The following is a 20667-nucleotide window of genomic DNA, read 5'->3' as shown; positions in this document are numbered from 1 at the left end:
ATGTCTTTCCATGAAAAAAAAAAAAAAAAAAAAGGCACCGTTCCGGGAAGAGAAGCTATTGGGGGCCTCAGAAGGGTGCTCAGGTCACCTCCAGGGCAGCGGGACCGTCACCAGAGCCCAGCATTCCTCGAGCCCGGATACCTGGGAACACCTGAGCGCATCCATGCGCTTTCATTTGCTGTCCCCTCAGGTCCCCCCCAGCAGCCTGTGGAGTCAGCACCACCACAGAAGAGGAGACTGCGGGCTGCCCAGGAAACACCCAGAGGAAGGTGGAAGGGGCCTCATCTCTGAGGGCATCACGGAGACTCTCACCACCCCCCTGCACTTCTTGTTCTGCAAGGAGAAATCCCTGCTTACCTGGCTGGGCGGGCTTTCTGTTACCTGGGGGCCAAGTGTAATCCTAGCAGACTTGCATTGCTCTCATTCTCAGTGCCAAGCAAAACAGCCCCAAAGCACAGACCTTCCCCCTAAACCCTCAAGTAGGGAGAGCTCCAAGGGACAGCCTCTGCACAAAGACAGGTGAGCTTTCAGGTGTGGGGACAAGTGATGGGTGACAGACAATCTGCAACCTAGTATGAGGCAAGCTGCTGGCAATGTCCAAGGAAGGGAGACTGAGCCCACCAGCTATGAAGGAGACATCAGACCCTGGTCCTTAGGGTGAGAAAGCCAAAGGGATCCCTCAACCTGGAAACACACACAAATTTCCACAAACTCGTGTTCACACAGAGCTGCTTAGACCCACACGGATGCAAACACGCACAGGCTCACCGGGCAACATAGCGGGCAGGGCAGCGGAGGGGCGGGGCTGCACAGGGGCATGTGTGTGTGTGTGGGGGGGGGGATGTGGAAGTGAAGGGTGTGCAGGTCTTCCCCTGTGCAAGGGGCCTGGGACAGAGTGCCTTTCCCCCCCGGAAGCCCATCTGGTGACTCCTGTTTCCCTGGAAGTCGGCCACTCTTTTGGAGGAGGTCAATCCTTCCAGGGCAGGTCACCCTGTCTGCACGGGGCAGGCAGCACCTGGCCATGGGAAACAATCCACCCGGGGCTTTGTCCATAAAGAGAAAGGTGAGACCAGACGGAAGCCCGGAACCCTGAGAAGGCGGCAGGATTAGGTTTCTCACATGCACGGCGGGCTGGAGTGCCTCCCAGCCTGCAGAGGGGAGCCCCCGTCATTCAGCGACAGCCAGCACGGGGCACACAGGCGAGGTTTCATACGGGCATCGGCAGACCCAGGTCCGGGCCCATCCTGCCAGGACTGCTGTGTGACTCTGGGTCAGTGCCTCGCTCTCTCTGGCCCACAAGTGCCTTATCTGTAAGGACAGAGGTCTGCATACTCACTAAAGTCACCTCCTGCTCACCAGTCCAATGCTTGGTCTCTGTGGCTTCCAGGTCCCAGGCAGTACCCCACCCCCACCCCACCCCCTCCTGCTAGAGGTCACCACAGTCCTGGCCCAGAGGACAGGGAAGGGGCTCAGGCTGCTGGTGCACCAGGCCTTCCATCCACACCCAGGGGTGACCCTGCCCCAGCACTGTGGGCTGTTGGGCTGTGCTGGAATCTTCTGGTGAGAGGAGCACACAGAGAGCCCTGGCAAAGCTGACCCCAAAGGCAGACAGTCCTGACCCCACCCACCAGTCCTAAGCACTGCCATCCCAGCTCTTTCAGATGCCCTCCATCCCAGGCCCTGAAGACCCACGGCCTCCATCAGGACCGGACACATGTCCCAGCCTGGCCTCCTGCACTGCGGCTCCCACGGTGGCTTTGGGAAATCCATCCTGGCTCCTATCAGGAGATCTGGCTACCTCTCCTGCACACTTGACCTCGGGAGGCCTCGGGGTTAGGCAGGACGCCCCAGGGCACATGCTCTGTGGGGGAGAGGGGAGCTGGCTGGGATCCCAGGCTCCATGGGGCTGCTCCAGGCAGGAAGGGGGAGATGGAAGAACCACAGCACCAGCCTTGGCTTCAGAGGCCATCCAGCCAGTCCGGAGGCTTGGGCCTGGCCTCACACTAGGGACTGAACTGCATCCCGAGTGGTGTCCTAACCCCCAGCACCTCAGAGTGTGACTGTATCTGGAAAGAGGGTCTTTGAGGAGGTGAGGACGGTAAAAAGAGGTCACTAGGGAGGGCCCCAATCTGATACGACTGGTGCCCTTATACGTAGAGGACATGAGGATGGAGGGAGGACTACATGAGCACGCAGGGAGAAGGAGGCCACCCGCGAGCTGCAGAGAAACACCCCCAGAAGAAGCCAGCCCTGCCAACACCTTGGTCTCCTGCTTCCAGCCTCCAGAACACTGACACATCTTGTGCCAAGCCCTGACTCATGTCTTCTTCCCCAGGCCCATCGCTGGCCTCGTGGGAAGGTGGACAACCAGCCTGGGTGTCCTGTTCATGCTGCCAGTGAACGGGGCTGCTCCCCAGAGCCAACCATGGGGTGGGGGAGGAGGAGGAGAGTAGGAGAGGATGGAGGAGAAAGGAGTAGAAAAGAGGAGGAAGGGGATGAGGAGAAGGAGGATGAGGGAGGAGGAGTGATAAGGAAGGAGGAGGAGGGGGAGGAGGAATAGGGGAGGAGGATGATGGGATAGGATAGAGGAGGAAGAAGTAGGAAGGAGGAGGAAGGTGACAAGGGGGAGGAGGAGGAGGGAGGAAGAGTGAGACAAGAGGAGGGGAGGAGCTGGAAGGGAGGACCATCAGGAGAGGGAGGAGGATCAGAGCATGCTCCATGCAGGGGAGAGTAGACATGAGGACCAACGTCTTCAGAGAAAATCAGGTTCAGATCCGAAGGGTTCTCGTGTCTCTCGTATGTGTGTTGGACCACTTGCAGGGAGCCCAGTGGGACTTGCACCTTCACTCAGAGGTGGCACGGGGAGAGGACAAATGTCAAGCACTAGGTAAGGGGTGTCTAAAAACCTGTTTCTCCTCTGCTCTCCAAAGTGAAGTGAGAGGACTGGCCACCAAGAAGGGCAATATGAAAGCTGGCCAAGGCTGCTGAGGTATTCCAGAACGGTGTGGGGGGGGGGTGGCTGACACAAGGTGGCAGACCCGCAGGGTGGGGGTTTGGGAGGCCAGGCAGGAGGAGCAGAGAACGTGACCCAAGCTGCGAAGAACAAGAGGTCCAAGGACCCGGCATCAGAAAGTTTTATGGAAGCAGCTTCTCACCACCCTTGCCATCATTTCAAGTGTGTGCAGCGACATCACTTTTGTCGCTGTCCAGTTCTCTGGGTTTTATCATGCATGCAGACTCAGAGTGTGACTATATCTGGAGAGAGAGTCTTTGAGGAGGTGAGGACAGTAAAAAGAGGTCACTAGGGAGGGCCCTAATCTGATAAAACTGGTGCCCTTATACAGAAAGGACATGAGGATGGAGGGAGGACTATATGAGCATGCAAGGAGAAGGAGGCTGCATAAAGAACATTCCAACTCTCCCAGGAAGTCCCTCATGCTTCTTTGTGGCCAGCACCCCCACTCCGACTCCTGGTGGCCACGTCCTGTCCCTCTAGCTTCACCTTCTCAGAACATCGTATCCTGGTACTGGTGTGTACAGTTATGGACAGACGAATGGTTCATAGTCTGGGACTGGCCTCCTTTACTCAGCCAAATGCACCCGAGATGTGTCTGGGCTGCTGTGTCCATCAATAGTTTATTTATGTTAATTGCCCAGTGGTACCCTATGGTTCACAGACTGCAAGTTTTTAGGGCAGATCTACGTTTAATTTTGCAAGAAATTGCAAAACTGTTTTCCAGACCAGCTGTGCCACTTTGACTTCCCACCAGCAGGGCGTGAGAGTTCCTTGCCAACACATGAAAATGTCTGTACTTTGCATTTTCGATGTTTTCATAGGTGTGCAATGGTATCTCGTGGTTTTAATCTGTATTCCCCAAATGACAAGTGACAGCTTCTACATGCAGCTGCCATCGGTGCATCTTTGGTAAGTACCTGTTCAGGTATCATCCATTCCTAACGGAGTGGTCTGTTTTCTTACTGTTGAGTTTGGAGCGTTCTTTGTGTGTTGCGAATCACGTCCCGTGTCCGGTGTGTGACACAAGCATTTTCTCCCATCTGCGGCACATCTCACAGAAGGAGCACCTTACTACGTAAACCAGATGTGTCACTCAAGCGTCTCCTTTCCTGACTGCCCACTTGTTCGTGGCTTCCAGAGCTGCTGGAATGGGAGCTGGTCCCATCCCTTGCCTCGGCTCCCTTCCCTACTTCCAGATGCTGGCACTGCACTTCCCTCAGCTTCTTCAAGGCTGCTGACTCCTCACATCACGGGTCTGGCCTCAAATGTTCTGTCCTCAGAGAGGTCGTGACCCCTAGCCACCTTGCAGAGCACCTCCCTGCACCACCACATCCCCCTTCCTCACTGCCCTGTGTGCTTCCTCCGTGTGACTTCCCACCATCTACATAATCTTCTACTCACTTTTTCTCCTTTATTGACCGCTGACCTCCCTCCAGAAAGTGAGCACCAAGGGAATGTGTCTGCCTCTGTCATCACTGTAACCGCCCCTCTCCTGCATGTAGCAGGTACTCAATAAACAGTTGGTCAATCAGTACTCTCATGGGGGCCAAATCCCCACCCTGGAGGGGAAGTGGGCAGGCAAGAAAGAAATCCTCTCACATCCTAGATCACCAGCAACCCCCATGGGGAACACCCCTCACTCCCAAATCCTCCATGCTCACGAGAAAGCAAGGATAACTGACGTCTGGAGGTGATGCACAAAGTGCATCTCAGCTATCTGAGTCTTCCTCCTCTGTAGCTACATTTTCTTCTCTCCCAGCAGGTGCTAACAAGGCACCAAAGAATAAATGTTTCAAGTTGCCCTACTTCTGCTCTCCCTGCCACCTTGGGATCAAGGCGCCCAAAGCAGGAAGTGGAAGGGGAGGGGAGCGCCATAATCCCAAACTGGGTAATTTGACCCTCCCCGATCCAGTTAATCAGAGCCTTCCTGCACCTGATTTACAGCAGAAATAGAAAGGCACGCGTCCTATGAATGGCTCCCAGGGAGAGACGGAGACAAGGAGAGACAGAGTGCATGCGTGTGCATGTGCATGTGTGTGTGCAAACACAGGCTTGGGCCAGGCAGGTAGGGGCTGGACACCAGTACAGTAGGTTGGCACCAGAGCACCTTGGTCCCGTGCAGTGGGGCAGTAGGGACCAGCTGGGACCTTGCAGCCCCTCCCCACCCCAGGCCAGGAAGGAGCCCCTCAGAGGCTGCCAGGTCATTCTTAGTGGCACTTTCAGACCTATTTTTTGCATGCACACAGCCTGACTCCACCTCTCTGCTCAGCGCCTCTACAAGCACCAACTGAGCACTCATCTCTGCTGTTTAACTCGTTTACCATTTTTGGCTCTCTAAGCACGCCGATCCTTTCTGGAGAGTGTGAAATAGCATTAGGGCAAATCCCCAGAGCCCTGCCCCATCCTGGGGGGACTGGGACATGGAGTCCATGCCAGAGAGTCTCTGCTCCGTGTGTGTGCTGGCAAGGGCAGGGGGCTCTGGTTATCGAACCTCCTTCTACCTGGACAAATAATCCTAACAGCTAACAGGTGTGGAGTACATGCTGTGTGCCTGGGACCTCTCCTATATCCTCCTACTCAACACTCCCAAGTAAAGTGCCCTCCACTAACTGGGGATGCTCAGAGATCAGGAGGCTTTTGTGCTTAATAGCAGCCCACCCCCCCCAGGAATGTCCATGTGGAAACAGGGTGAGAGCGGGTGACACCCAGTGGGATGAGGCCGCTGGCCGGGGAGTCGGGGATGAGACACAGCGGAGCCTGAAAGATGCTGTCTTAGGAGCAGGACACCATGTGGGCCACACATGGGGATGGGAACTCTCTCTGCTCAGAAAGACTCTGCACTGGATTTCCTGGCCCTGCCAGCTCCTCCAAGCTCGAGGGTCACACACGTTACTGACACAGGACATGGTCTCGTTTAGTTATCAGGGACCCGTAAAATTCTGAATATTTAAAAAGAGCACGCAGGACGTGGAAATGCAGAAGCTGGCCGGGACTCAGAGACCATAAATCTGAACACGATTTCACAGATGAGGATACTGAGGTCCCAGGAGGGCACGTGACTTGCCTACTGCTCTTCAGGCTTTGAACCTGGAGCCAAATCCGGAGATAGGGATTTCTGACACCCCCGCCCCGCAGCAGAAGTCCCCAAGGAAAAGGGGAAGGAAGTGCCAACCGAGGCCACAGCTAGAGTTGGCTCTTCCATGGGGGGAGGGGGTTCATCTCCTTCCGGTTTCCTCTGTCCCCGTGAGTGCTGGGCACTCCTTGTGTCATGGTCACTGCCCTCTAAGCTGGGACCTGTGGCAGCCATGAGGGCCCTGCCCCCTGAAATGACCACCCTCTTCCCTGCACTCCTAACATAGTCGCAGACCCGAAATGGAGATGTCATATGTGGGACCCACAGAATAAAGGGCACCCCTGAGGCTTTCTGGCTTTTGTAGGCTACATGGACACCACCTTGGAGTCAGGAAGAAGGAAGAACCCAGGTTCCTAGCTGTGATGCGACTAAACTCTCCAACGAGAGAGAGACAAACCATAAGAGACTCTTAACTCTAGGAGACAAACTGATGGCGGCTGGAGGGGAGGTGGGTAGGGGGATGGGGCCCCTTGCCATGGGCATGAAGGAAGGCACAAAATGCGATGAGCACCAGGTGTTCATCGATGAATTCTCGAACTTTACATCAGAAACTTAATGATGCACCATGTGTTGAGTAAATGAATTTAAGTAAAAAAATAACACTGTAATTAAAAGGAACTTTGAAAATTTTTTAAAAATAATAAAAAACCATCGAATGATCCAATCTAGCTTGCACGCATACACGCGTGCATGCACACACACAATCCAGCAGTGATAACCATCCAATCCTATGCCTTCCCCTGGACACTATAACATCAGCAGGCACCAGCTAAGCTCCCAGCCTTGCCCGGCAAAATTAAATTTTTTTTTAAATTTTAAGCAATCCCCTCCCACCCAGTTATCATCAAGAGCACCTTAAAATAACATTTAAATTCATCTCTCTGCCCTCCCACTCTGTGACCATCCCCCTTCTCAACCCCAGCACAGCACCCCGCCCCGCCCCGGGCCTGACTCCTTATGCCCCAGGGCCAGGGTGGGACGGGGGTCTCATCAGGACTCATTCATTAAAACGGAATCTCTGAGGGTGTCCACATTTTCAGATCTCTGGGTGTTTCCAAAGTGCAGCCAAGGACTGAAATAAGAGAGACATACACAGAGGATGCCCTTTAGAGAAGGTGGAGGATTGAGGGTGAGAAAGACGTGGAGAGGCCCACACAGTGGTCAGGGGACTACAGGGGGATGGCCTGAGGTGCCCATTTCCTCCTCGAGCTCTAGCAGAGCTTCCAGAAGAAACAGGGGGTGACTGGGAGCCATGGGTGTGCACTGGCCAAGACGGCGAGGACCGCTGCGTGCCTCTATCCTGCCACCTGGACACCTTCTTGGTGGCCTGCGTTTGGGCCACATTGACTGTGGCCTTGAAGGGGGAGGCGGTGAGTGCAGGACAACTGGTGAAAGCAAGGAGCTGTTCAGGGAGATGGGACGCAAGCAGACCCTTTGTGGGGGTGGGGGGTGCTGGACGCAGTGGTTGACCTCCTAACTCTCATCGCAATTCGGTTCACGGGAGATGCCCAGAACGTCTTTATCCATCACAGATGGTTTGGGAAGATGATAAATTAATATCGCTCAAATAGAGACAGGGCTGGAATGGTCAAACGGCAGTGTCTTCTCTGCCGGCTCCAAAGAGAAAGAGCCCCCCCTCATCCACCCCCCACCCCGGAGTCCATAAAGAAGACAAATGGTAAACAAAACCGCCTATCTTTTGACAGATTCCAGGACGAGGATCGTTCACAACCCATTCTGCGGAGAAAAGGGAGAGATTCATCTCATCTGACTTTGTATAGGACGGCGGCCCACGCCATAATGAGGCCTTCCCAGTGCTGTGAAATTGCACTGAATAGGCACGGAGTGCAGCCGCCTGTTCCCTGGGCATGTTTATTACGGCCCTTTGTGTCCACCAGCCTGGCCAGCCCCGGTTTGGGTCTAAACCAGGGGAGGGGCGAAAGAACCCAACGATTTTGTTGCTATGAAACTTCCCCAATGGGGGGACTGCATAATAACGTTTGGAATCTAATGCCCTTTGCTCTAAGCAGTTCTTGTCTGGGCGCACCCCTGCTCCAAAGGGAGCCAGCCAATCACCAGCAGGACCTGGGTGGCCTCAGGCCCCTGCCTGGGGATCCTCCCAGGCCCTGGGAAGTCAAGGGTAAAGAGGACACCAGTGGCCATTCCCAAGCACCCTCAAGTCACCTGCAGTCTTGAGTCAGGAATTGCCTCTGCCAGTTGCCCCAGCTCCCCAGTGAAATGCCTCGGAAAACAGAGCAATGAAGTGCATAATCGTAGGCTACAAGGGAGCTCCCCGAGGTCAGCCCCATGAGGCTGGGGTGGCTGCACGCCTCTAGGACTTCAGAGGCCTCTGAGTGCAACCCACTCAGATGGGCAGACTCGGTGCAGGTGGTGGGGAGAGAGAGACTCCGGTCTGAAGACCTCAAGGGTACACAGCCCTCTGCTGGCATCTGACCTCCTGCAGCTAGTCCCCACTCCCACCCTCACCTGCCCCCCAAGATCTCAGGGTCTCCATTTGCTGGGAAATGTCCCCTAGAGTTCCAACATGCCCTGAGGAGTTGACACCAGAAAAAAGAGAGCAGAAGGGAACGATCTAGAACTTCTGAGAGATGCTTTTCTGCACCAAAGAAACAGCAGGACCTTTTAGGTCATATTCTTCTTGCTCATCAACCAGAGAATAGATCAGTCAGGTAGTGTTTTCCTTACCAATCAGGATGCAGGGGCCGCCACATAGTGTTTTTCTCACCAATCAGGAAGCAGGACCCGCCAAGTAGTGTTTTTCCTCACCAATCAGGTGTCAGGATCCTTGAAGCATTCTCTTTCCATGCCAGGCAGGAGGTACCTGGTCCCACTCCCCCCCTGCCACATTTCCCTGGCAGGACTATACAGACGTCCTTCTGAGCAGAATCTGTCCTCACAGCTATCTCTTCCTTGGGCTCTTCTCTCAGGGTCCCACCAAGGCTGGGGACAGCTGCTGCCCAAAGCTCGGAGGGAAGACAGAGCCACCAAGGCCAGCCAGTGTTGGAAATAGTAAGATGGAACCAACCACACCCTTGTCTGCCTACACCTGTCCCTCCTGGAAAACAGCAAAGGAAGCTGGGTGTCTCCACGCCACTTAAGCAGAGTGGCAGGGCCCCCCAGAGGGTAGCCTGCAGGTTCCCAGGGCCCCGAGGCTTCCTGACATCTCACCCTGAGCCATGAGAGGCCACGTGTGGCTCTTGCGCTTCTTGGCAGCAACAGAGGAGAGGGAGGTGTGACGAATGGCAAGATGACCAAGTCCCTGCTCCCTCCTGCCTCTCCAGGGGACATGCCTTTCCTGCTCTTATGGTACGTGACTACTGCCCTTCCACACCCAGCTGAGATCCTCTCAACTGTGGGGACAGAGCCGCCCACCTGAGTGGCCCCTGCTGATTAAAATTCCCTTGCCAAATCCCCAAGAAAGCTACGTGCAACCAGTTGTTTACAAGACTTTGCCTTTGGTTTCTTCTGTAAAAGGGCTGGATACCTTCCAGGTACGGTCTCTGAAAACCCAGAGCCCTCTCTCTCCCTGGTCATGCTCCTGCTCACACCTTCCTGCCACCTGTAGGTGTTTCTGGGTCCTGTCGCCCAAGGCCACCTTCTCGGTTGGTCCCTGCTCAACATCTCCTGGGGGAAGTCTCACCTTGATTAGCAGGTTTGGGATGTAAACTTCTCTTGACAACCACCAGAGGCAGCCTTAAGTCCACAGATCTGGGAAGACAGCTTGCCTGTGTCTCGGGAGCCACTTGATTCATCCCTGTTCATGTGGAACCTAAGTGATTCCTCCCGGAGGAGACAGGCTGGGAACCTGTTTTATGAACCTGTTTTATTTTGTTTTTAAACTTTTTTTTTTAAATTTTTATTTATTTATGATAGTCACAGAGAGAGAGAGAGAGAGAGAGAGAGGCAGAGACACAGGCAGAGGGAGAAGCAGGCTCCATGCACCGGGAGCCCGACATGGGATCCGATCCCGGGTCTCCAGGATCGCGCCCTGGGCCAAAGGCAGGCGCCAAACCGCTGCGCCACCCAGGGATCCCGAACCTGTTTTATTTTGGAGAAAAGTATCCTCTCTACCAGCAGGGCTGGCTTCACGGGCCTGATGCTCAGAAGGGCAGGTTCCAGGTCAAGGCTTTCCTGCTGCCATTTAAAAATTCTCAGCAGTTCCCATCAAGAAGCCCCTCGTGTTTTCATCTTGTGTGTTTTCATTTTGAACTGAGGCCCACAAGTCCCATAAGTGGTCCTGCATGCAAGTGCCAGATGTCTGGCAGATTTGTGGAGAAAAAGATACTCTGGCTTCATCCAAAAGCTAGGCAGTGGCCACAGAGAGGTTTCTGGACTACAGCTGCTCATCTGAGCCTAAGCCTGACAAGGGTTGGGTCTTGCCCAGGTCAGGATCCACACGGGTCCGGATTCGGATCATGCTGGATGGTGGCCCAAGAGTCTTGGAGATAAATATCTTCTTGGGAAGCTATGCTCACAGCAAGCCCCTGGCTCTAAGCCCCAAGTTGTAGGCCCAGACAGCCTGGAATTCCCAAAAGCAAAGGTGGGGCCCCCCGGCCCCCCATCTCTAACAGCATTAGAGCTCCTTGGCATTTCAAACAGCTCCTCTGGGTCATCTGACCATTGCTTCATTTTTGTGAGTCAGGGAGAAAACACAAGAGCAGAAAGTTAAAACATTTCGTGCTCGCTCCGGTGAACGCAAAGAGTCTCCAGTCTCCCTTTAATTTTTTTTTTTGTCCAAAGAAAGAAAGTTATTTGCAGGTGGATTAAACGTTCCTTCGGAGACCCTGCCCCCGAAGCCTCCGACCTCACTGCGACCGGGATGGTGCGTGTCTGTGTGAGTGCTGGGGGTGGGGGGCTGGGGGGCCCCGGGGGGCAGGAGGGACGCACACACATCCAAAGAAATACGTCTGCGCGCGCGGTTTGGGTAAAAGAGGGCCCTTTGTGCTGGTAAGCCCCGGTGAACGTGACCCCCGGCCTGTGGTATGCAGCACACCTGTGCCGGCGGAGGAGCAGCGGGGCGGGGGGCGGGGGCCGCGCACCCTCACAAGGGATCACACCTTCTCCTTTCTTCTCCTTGGGGCCACGTCTCCATCGCCCCTTTGTTTGTAGACTCGCACCCCCAAATACCAGGGAGGCCGTGCGCACGCCCAGGCGTGCGCACGAGGGAGCAGGTGACACAGGCTTGGTCAAGGCAGGTGGCGTGGATAAGCACAGGATGGAGGAGAGGACGGGAGGACCGCGTTCTCGAGGCCCCGCCCCTGCCTACCTTTGCAGGCTTTCCGGTGGGTGATGGGCTTGCCCATGTCACGGTAGTAGCCCTCCTTGCAGTAGTGGCAGTGACGGCCTGCAGTGTTGTGGCGGCAGTTGAGACAGACGCCCCCGCTCTTGCGCCCCGATAGCTTGTACAGCTCCATGTTGAAGCGGCAGCGCCGGGCATGCAGGTTGCAGTTACAGGCTGCAGGGAGGCAGGGAGAAGCGTCAGGGCAGGGGCAGGAAGGGACTGTCCCCAACTCCCCCTGGCCCCACTGCTGGACGTCAGGAGGGACTGTCCCCAGCTCCCCTCAGTTCCACTGCTGGACCTCAGGAGGGACTGTCCTCAGCTCCACTGCTGGACCTCAGGCGGGACTGTCCCCAGTGTCCCCCGACCTCCACTGCTGGACCTCAGGAGGGACCGTTCCCAGTGTCCCCCAGCTCCACTGCTGGACCTCAGGAGGGACTGTCCCCAGCATCCCCAGCCCCACTGCTGGACCACAGTCCTTCCCTGGGAGCTGCTCCTTGGCCCCCCGTTTCCATCCAGAAGCACCTACCCGTCCCAGCAGTATCCAAACCACAGCGGAAGCTCCCCCTTCCCCCATAGGGAGATTGTTCTCTTCCATCCAATAAGCTGCCGGCCCCCACCCCATCGGGCACACATCTCAAAGTGGGAGGTGGGGCTGGCCTCCCCCTGGCCCCCCAGGTCCTGCTTGGGAGGGCCCGAATGCTGCCCCCCCCCTTCACACGCACAGGCCCTGACCCCCAACTGAAAACGGGACTGGGAGACTGATGGTTTCAGAGTTGATTACATGGAAATGAGGCCCTGGGCTGAGGGGGGGGGGCTTCATCCCGTCTGACTGGAGTCCTTATAAGAAGAGGCAGCTTGCACACACAGCAGTGCACACGCACAGAGGGAAGGTGGTCTGCAAGCCAAGTAGCGAGGCCCCAGGAGAAACCAACCCCGCCGACACCTTGACCTCAGACTTCCAGCCTCCAGAACCGTGAGAATCTGTTGGCTAAGCCTTCAGAGCTTGATGTCTTCTGTTTGGGCGCCGGGGCAGAGTCATGCGCAGCTTCCAGGGCCCCCTCCCCTGCGCTTTGGCCACCAGGCTGCTCCACAGGCCTCCCTCTGAGGGCTGGGCAGGGGGGGGGGCGGGGGGGGGTGGCAGGGAGGCTGCTGCACCTGCTTTCTCCCCACCTTCCCCTCAGGCAACTCCCCATGGCACACTGGCCACACACCTGGCCTCGGGCCCATTGAGGGGGCCCTGGACATCCTCTCACCTGCTTTTCTTCCTGCTTCCTTCTGTTTTGTTCCCTTCGTGCCCCTCAGGACTCAGCACCCTCTCCCCTCTGCCTTATGCCCCTGGCTCCTGAATGCACACTCCAGCTTCGGGCCTAGGGCCTCCAGTGGGCTCAGAGGCACCTTGCCCACATCCACCCCCTCCTCTCCAGCCCGTGGCCTGAGCTGGGCCTCCTGGCTGCCTCAACCCCACAACCAGAGCAGGATTTCTGAGCTCCAATCTGAGGACCGTCCGTCAAGAGCTGAAAGTCTTTCGATGCCCCTCCCGTTTCTCCTCTGGGTAAAATCTAAATCGGTTGTCACAGCCCTTCGGGCTCTGAATAAGCTGGTTCTGCTTCTGTCCACCTCCTCTCCTTAGCTCTGCCCACCGCCACCCCACTCTCGCTGTTATGCTTGAGCTGTCCCCAATTTTTTCAGTTTCTAGAGCATGCCATGCACAAGGACCCCCACCCAGGCCTGCCCCCTCTGTGGCTTTGTGGATGCTCCTCTGCGCCCCCGCCCCCGGACCCTCTTCTCCCCAGCCCCCTCTTCATCTGCTTGCATCCTTCTTGTCCTCCACACCTTGGCTTTATTTTTTTTTAATTCAGAATTTTAACTATGTACATAAATAGCAACATGAGAACCAGGAGTTCTAATGCTGGACGTTATCTCTAGGTGAAAGGATTTCCGATTAGTCCACTGGTAGTATGGTATCCCCAAGATAACAAAGAAGCCTGGTATAGTTTTTCCTGAAGAAGAAAGCCAATTTACTACATTCAGTACTGACTTCTCTGCCATTTTTCTGTAGAAAATGCATGGAGTTTCCAATGTTTACCTAGAACTGACTAAAATGGGCAGAGCATGGAGCATTCTACTTATTTCCAGGTGAATTCTTCACATTTCCTGGCTGGACAAATACGATGGCTTGTTGTGGATAATAAAGAGAAGCAGCTAGTCCCATGAACCCAGGTGGATACACCAGCTTCTTTATTTTTGACCCTCTAGCCAAAAGAAGTCCAACAATGCCAGCAAAACCAAGAACACCAAGTCTTGGAAAAAATCCAGGTGGTGCATTTTGGAGATAATCATAGCTGTATAACCCCCACTGAACCAAGCTCTGCATCTTGGGCTTTGTTTGTGAGTACATTTCCTGACACCAACTTGTATATGGCTCGCAATAAGGTCGGAGATGTGAAATGCTTTCTTCAAGCTGGGTCCTTGGCTCCTCCACATATTTAGATTGACCCTCAGGAACCAAGTAGAGTGAAAGCTCATTAACCTTCACAGAAGTTTTGTGAGGTGAATCCCTTTTAGGTAACGCATAGACTTTAAAGGTGAGCAGACCCAGGTTGGCTGGCCCCACAGACCTCTGAATTACCTTGAACATGTTGCTGGCAGAGGTGGCTCCGGCGGGGTCCCACGCCTTGGCTTTAACGTCTGTCCCTGACTCATCTCCCCACCACCCTCCCCCGACACACAGGGCATCCCACTCGGCCCCCGTGATGCCTGTGACCTGCTTCTGCGGGCTCCCACCTCCAGGATAACTTGGGCTTCCATCTGGCCAGGATAACTCTGGCTCAGTCTTCAACATGGTTTGCACTGCCTTTGTGCTAAGTGTGTTTCAAGTTGCATTCTATGTAATGTCTAAAAAAATGCTTAGTGCCAGACACTTGATAAACAAAAGCAAAAAAGTGAAAAAAAAAAAAGACCACTCAGATTTCCAGCAACCACGGTGAACAAGGGGTCTTCCCTTGCAGGCTTTAACTAACATTTGCTCAGCTGTGGAGTGACATAATTCTTTCCCACGACGTGGATCATACTCGTGCATCTCCCCCTTTGTGGCCTATTTTCCCAGAAGGATGAGCATCCTTTAATGCCAGATACGGTTCTTCTCATGATTGTGGACAGCTGTCCAGTCACCCCTGTACACCTATCTGTAAGGGGCTCTTTGGAAACCCTAGTGGGTGCATTTCTTTTTTTTTTTTTTTTTTAAGATTTTGTGTATTTATTCATGAGAGATACACAGAGAGGCAGAGACACAGGCAGAGGGAGAACCAGACTCCCTGTGGGGAGCCCAATGCAGAACTCAATCCCAGGACCCCGGGATCACGCCCTGAGCCAAAGGCAGATGCACAACCACGGAGCCACCCAGGTGCCCCTCCAGTGGTGCATTTTGAAGCAGGACCTCCCTGGGGCTGAGCAGTTAGGTTGTTTCGGGTTTGTCGCTGTTACAAACAACATGTCGGTAACAGCTTTAGACTTGCGCACATGTGCTCCTCTCTGACAGCTGCTGCCCTGTGGGTTTCTCAAGACAGCGTACCTAGGGTAACTTGGATCCTCATGCATTTAACTCAGGATCCAGATTGCCAAACTGCCCTGGAGAAAGGCAGTCCTAGCTTCCAGTCCCTTCCAGCGGGATCTGAGAGCTACCGTCTCGCCACACCACACCCTTGAAAAAAACAACAGTACCCATGTGCTATCTGTACTCTTTATTTTTCATCTCTGCCAATTCGTCTGGAACACACTCACACACACACACACACACATGATTTTAATTTATGTGTCTTTGATGACCAGTGAGGTTGGACATTTCTTCATGTGTTTTTCTTTTTCCTTTCCTTTCCTTTCCTTTCCTTTCCTTTCCTTTCCTTTCCTTTCCTCTTTCTCTCTTTCTCTCTTTCTCTCTTTCTCTCTTTCTTTCTTTCTTTCTTCATTGCCTGTTCATGCCATTTGCCCACTTTTCAAATAAGGTGGGTTTTTTTTCTTATGTCTAATGCTCTTACATACGAAGGGTTAAAAACTATGTGTCTCTTCTATCACACAAGCTGCAGAAATTTGCACCAGCTTCTTTTTCATTTACTCTTTTTGTGATTAAAAAATATACATTTGCCTATTTAATTTTTCTCTCTGATGTTACAAGTTTCTTTAGATTGTTCTTGCTAGAGGCATTCCCGTTAGTCACTCAGTTGACAAGCAGAAAAGGACATAGCTTAGCAGGAGCACTGTGGAGACCACAAGAGGAAAGGTTCAGTTCACATCTGAGTCTGGAAGCAACTGGAAGGCAAATTAGGCCAGAAAATGATTCTTGAGAGCCTCATCAACAGTCCCTCAGCACCTCCAGCCTCTGGCTCAGCCTTGCCTTTCCATCAGCACAAGGGACCATCGTGAATACATCATCCACTGTCCCTTTGGACTCACTCAGCCAGAAGAGGATGCTACGGACTGCTCAGGGTTAAGTGACCTACCAGCCCAGGATCACCAAGGCAATAAATGGGAGTCCAGGACTAGAACACAAGTCTTCTGGCTCCTGGCCCACCACCCCAGAGGAAAGGACCCACATCACTGGAAGGAACAGTGGGACTACAGCACAGAATCTAGACCTTTCCTGCTGGCTCAGAAGTCACAGGACCTGGCACACCTGCCCAGGGACAGAGATCCGGGAAGATCACCCAAGTCTGGCTTCCTCAAGGTTCTCTTGCACCAGGAAAAGCCTTACTAGCAGCATCTTCTGGTCCTTCTTGGAGGCCAATGCTAATCCTGTGTCCTCCTCTGTAAAGACAGTGCCAGCTGTCCCCCAAACCCCCAGTGGGGCTGCCTGAGCCTCTGAGCCTCTCCTGGGAGCTCAGCAACCACCCTCCCTACCCCAAGGGGAACCCCGAGTGATATCTCTCTTCCATATGCACCTTACACCAATAAAAACTTCTTCCCAAACAACCAGTCACACAAAAGAAAGCTCAGAGGCCAAACATCAAAAGGCAGGGCTCCCCTCCCTCCTGCCTCCTCTTGGAGCTGTCAGGGAACATCAAGTGGCAATTGCCCACGCTCAGGCTTCTGCAAAGTATTTTACAGCTTGTTTTCTTTTCTCTGTGTTTTATTTTCTCTGCACAAATGGAAAAATGCATCAGGCAAAGCAGCCCCCATCTGGGTCCCTCAGCTCCATGCAGAGATATCACCCCGCTCCCATCTGGGCCCCAGCCCCTTCCTCAAAAAGACACCTTAATCCCTCATGCCTTCCTGTTTATCTCCTGCCTCTCTTGGAGGCAAAAATATTGGGTATTAGTTTCATTATCAGATTTCAAGGCGGGAAGGAAAGGGTAGCTTTGTGAGAACAGAGAGGTCAGCCCAGGGGAAAAGGGGGCAGGGGACAGCAGAACTTCTGAGGAACGTCTATGAGCCAGGGCCGGGAGTCCTACAGGCACTGTATCCTGTCCAGGGGTGCCCCAGCCACCCAGAGATGGCTGGTCCAGTCTGGACCCCAAGCCCCATGCCCTCCTTCAGCTCCCACATGAGGATCCACAAGGATACATCAAGCGTGGCTACGTTTCAGAACCAGGGGCATAACACAGGGCAAGGAGGTAGGAGCAGGAGACCCCCCCATCTCCCCATCCTGAAACTCGATGAGAAAAGGGGCCCCAGAGACAGTCCCGTCAAGAGGTCCTCTAAGTCCTGTTTTAACATATGCCTATCACCACCATTCCTTAAGTTTTTCCAAACCTGTCCCACAAACCTGGGTTGTCTAAACCCTCACCACCCTCCAGTCCAGTTCAAGTCACCACACACTTGAGTATTCCAGCTACATGCCAGCCCCTTTGCTATAGGCCCTGAGGCAGACAGGGATGGATGATGACTCCTCAACTGTCCAAGGGCTCCCTGTCTGGTGGAAGGAGGGGGCAGATGAGGGCTCTTGGCAGCAAGCTCTCAGATAAAGTAGGATAAATGCTCTCCTGAACCGCGCTGGTTTCTGGAGTACAGGGCAGCGTTTGCCCTTATATCCTCCAGCCCAGAGCAGATCTGAATACATTTTCATTGTACAAAAAAGAAAAAGTGGGAAAGTCAGAAAGAAGACAGATGATGGATGGCTGAGTAGGTGAATGGATGAATAGGTGAGAGGATGGATGGGTGGATGGATGGGTGAATGGATGGATGAGTGGATGGATGAGTAGATGGATGGCTGGATGGGTGGATGGACGGATCGATGGATGAGTGGATGGTTGAATGGATGAATGGTTAGGTGGGTATGTGAGTGGGTGGATGGGTAGATGGATGGATGGATACATGCATGGATGGATGGACTGACTGATGCATGCATGCATGCGTTCATGCATGCATGTAGGTGGGTGGGTGGGTGGATGGATGGGAGCATGGGCAGAAAGAGAGGATAGATGGAGGATTATGTGGTGGGCCTAGGCCACATTCTGACAAGACACAGTTTTGTGACATTTCTTTTATTGTTGCTTTGAGCTACTTAAAACTTGTCTTGCTGCTTTAACTCACCAATTTATCTTCCATCTGCTCAAGTAGACTACAGAGCTCTAAGGAGAAAAAATCCACATCTAGGATGCCCTGGATTCCTCCCAGGACCTCAAGAAAAACCTTGCACACAATACAGCCTGATTCTGCATCCATTGGTTTGAGGAGTTTACCAAAAACAGGTGTTGGTCCTCTCCTGAAAGACCTTGATAAACTAACTCCCAATGCCCATGCCACCTGCCCCTGTCCCCCTGGGATATCCCAGGCCCAGAAAGGATCCTGCAGATATTGTTAAGCTGTATCCTGGCCCTGTCTCTCAGGGACTCTGGCCCTGGGTTCTCCAAATTTCACATGGCTCAGGGGCTCTCAGCAGAACAGCAAGGCCATTTGACAATGGGCCCCCTCAGAGCTCTGGGCTGGGGCCACGGGCCCTCCTATGCTCTCCCAGCACAGGGGATGGCTCTCAATTTTTTTCTCCTAGGGCAGTTTTTCTGAGAAGGCGACCCCACGTTATTGCTCTAGCAGAATAGGAATTTTATTTTTTAATTTTTAAAAAGGATTTTATTTATTTGAGAGAGTGAGAGAGAGAAAGAAAGCACAGAAGAGCAGGGGAAGGAGCAGAGGGAGAGGGAGAAGCAGACTCCCCACCAAGCAGAGAGCCTTGACGTAGGGCTCCATCCCAGGACCCTGAGTTCATAATGTGAGCTGAAGGCAGATGCTTAACCCACTGAGCCACCCAGGTGCCCCCAGCATAGGAATTTTAGATTTACAGATCTGCAGCTAAACTATCCAAAATAACTGGCCCACTTGTGCATCGTCCACAAGCTAGAGGCTGTGTACGCAAGAAACCGGCCCCCAGTCCTGGGATACCCGTCCCAGGGGAAGCACAGCCCTCAGATCTCCCACAATTATCAACAAATCTCTACACGTCCAGGCCCCAGGGGCAGGTTGGGGCATGACAGGCATCTGTAGGTTGGAGGCAGGTGCTGCCTCCCTCAACAGTTCCTTCGCCGATTTTGTCCGTGGCTGCTGGGTAGGACCACCAGATTCACTTAGCGTGTGCAAAGTGTATGCAACTTCCCTGGGTGGGGGGCGGTGGGCGGGGTGTTGCCCCCCAAGCAGACAGCGGGCAACGTCTATAGACATCTTTGGTCATCATGACTGGGGTTGGTGCTCCTGGCATCTAAGGGACAGAGACCAGGGATGCTGCTCCATGTCCTACCAGGCGCAGAACAGCCACCACAGCAGTTACCAGGCCAAGTGAGAGAAAGCCTGGGTTAGAGAGATTGTAAGGGTCTCACCCATGGAAGGTTTTTGTATCCCTTTACAGCGGCCTGTAACATGCCATTCTCTAAGGAGCAAATTCAAATGTGGCCCAGGGGGTGACAGACCTTTGTTCCTTCAGCAGATGCTAGCTGGAGCCTTTGCACGGATGGGGAGCTGGCTGAGGGCAGGGGTACAGCACAAACAGGGCAGAGGCCCGCTCTCAGAGAGCTCCAGCCTCAGAGGCCAGAGGGACAGCGGTCTAGCAGCTGCGCAGGAAATCCATCAGGAATGTCCAAGTGTCCTGCTGGCGGTAAGGATGGGCTATCAGGGAGAGGATTCTGCTCAGCCCCTCTGGGGACCAGTGGACAGGGCAGGATCTGAGAAGACAACTGGACGCAGATGGAGTATTCCTGCTGGCCAGTGCTGCTCCAGATGCCACCTGCTGGGGCAGGGGTGGGGGTGGCAGTCAGTTCAAATGCAGATTTGGCTTTAGGAGGTCTGGGCTGGGCCCGGGAATCTGCATTCTGGAAAGCTCCCAGGTGCTGCTGCTGCTGCTGTCCACAGAGCTGGCATCAGTGAGCAGACCGGGAACTAAACCCAAAGAAATGGGTCAGGGCATGAGCCACTCCCCGGAGAGGGAGCCCGCAGGGAGACGGTGGGCAGAGCTCAGGGCCGGGAAGTGGGCAGAGGTCTGGTTTCGAAAGGAACTACTCTTTGGACGACTGGTTTCCAAATGATGCAAATATTTTGAGTTATTTTTAAGAGTTCGAGGCAGCTGGTATATCCTTTTATCTGTTCCATTGCTACTCTATTTGGTTTCCTATTTATTTAAAAGGGGTTTGACGCTTGTTTATAAATCGTACACTTTCCGCCCTCTGTGGCCTGTGGTCTGAGCCCAGATCGCAGTTTCTTGAACTGAGGTGTCCAGGACAGGCAGTCACCGCTCCACACACCTGGCTCCTGCCTGCACTGGGTGGGGGAGACACTCACAGTGGGGTCCCCAAGGGCTCCTTCCTGGAGGGGGTCCAGAGCGAGGCGGGACTGGTCCAAGCATTTCTGGGGTCTGGACCCTCTCATGCCTGCCCTTCAGGTGAGTTGGGCACAAAAGCAATTACCTTACCCCCAGATACATTTAGGAAAAATTGATTCACTTTATTGATGCCAAGTGTGGTAGCTCAGGGATTTGTTTTTTCATTCAACAGATATTGCCCAAGCAGCTACTGTGTTCCAGCCCTGAGGCAAGGTGCTGCAGAGGCCACGGCGAGCAGGACGGACCTGGTTACCCCCACCCACACACACACCCCTCGCAGAGTCTGTGCTGCTACCTGGCACGAACACGTCTGTTCCAGGCCCCTGCCACTGTCAGCTTGTCCCCCAAATGTGGGGCTTAAAGCCCGTCACCAGAGGTGTCAACCGGCCAGACACTACAAGCGGTGATGGGCCGGGGTG

The 20667-nt window shown here is 54.0% G+C and overlaps 1 protein-coding gene and 1 pseudogene across 3 annotated transcripts in view; both read right to left on the bottom strand.

Moving 5' to 3' along the window:
• Positions 1–20667, bottom strand: part of NTN1 (netrin 1) — a 191391-nt gene that overhangs the window by 54413 nt on the left and 116311 nt on the right. For all 3 annotated transcript variants that reach the window (XM_072730341.1, XM_072730342.1, XM_072730340.1), the window contains exon 3: positions 11437–11625. In XM_072730341.1, the coding sequence (XP_072586442.1) occupies positions 11437–11625 (189 nt within the window). The remainder of the gene's footprint in view (positions 1–11436; positions 11626–20667) is intronic.
• On the bottom strand, positions 13272–14138 carry LOC112924890 (MICOS complex subunit MIC26 pseudogene; annotated as a pseudogene).

The sequence above is a fragment of the Vulpes vulpes genome, chromosome 12, assembly GCF_048418805.1.
Source record: "Vulpes vulpes isolate BD-2025 chromosome 12, VulVul3, whole genome shotgun sequence".
Taxonomy (NCBI): domain Eukaryota; kingdom Metazoa; phylum Chordata; class Mammalia; order Carnivora; family Canidae; genus Vulpes; species Vulpes vulpes.
Note: the sequence above shows the minus strand (reverse complement) of the source record. Positions and strands in the feature narration are given on the sequence as shown.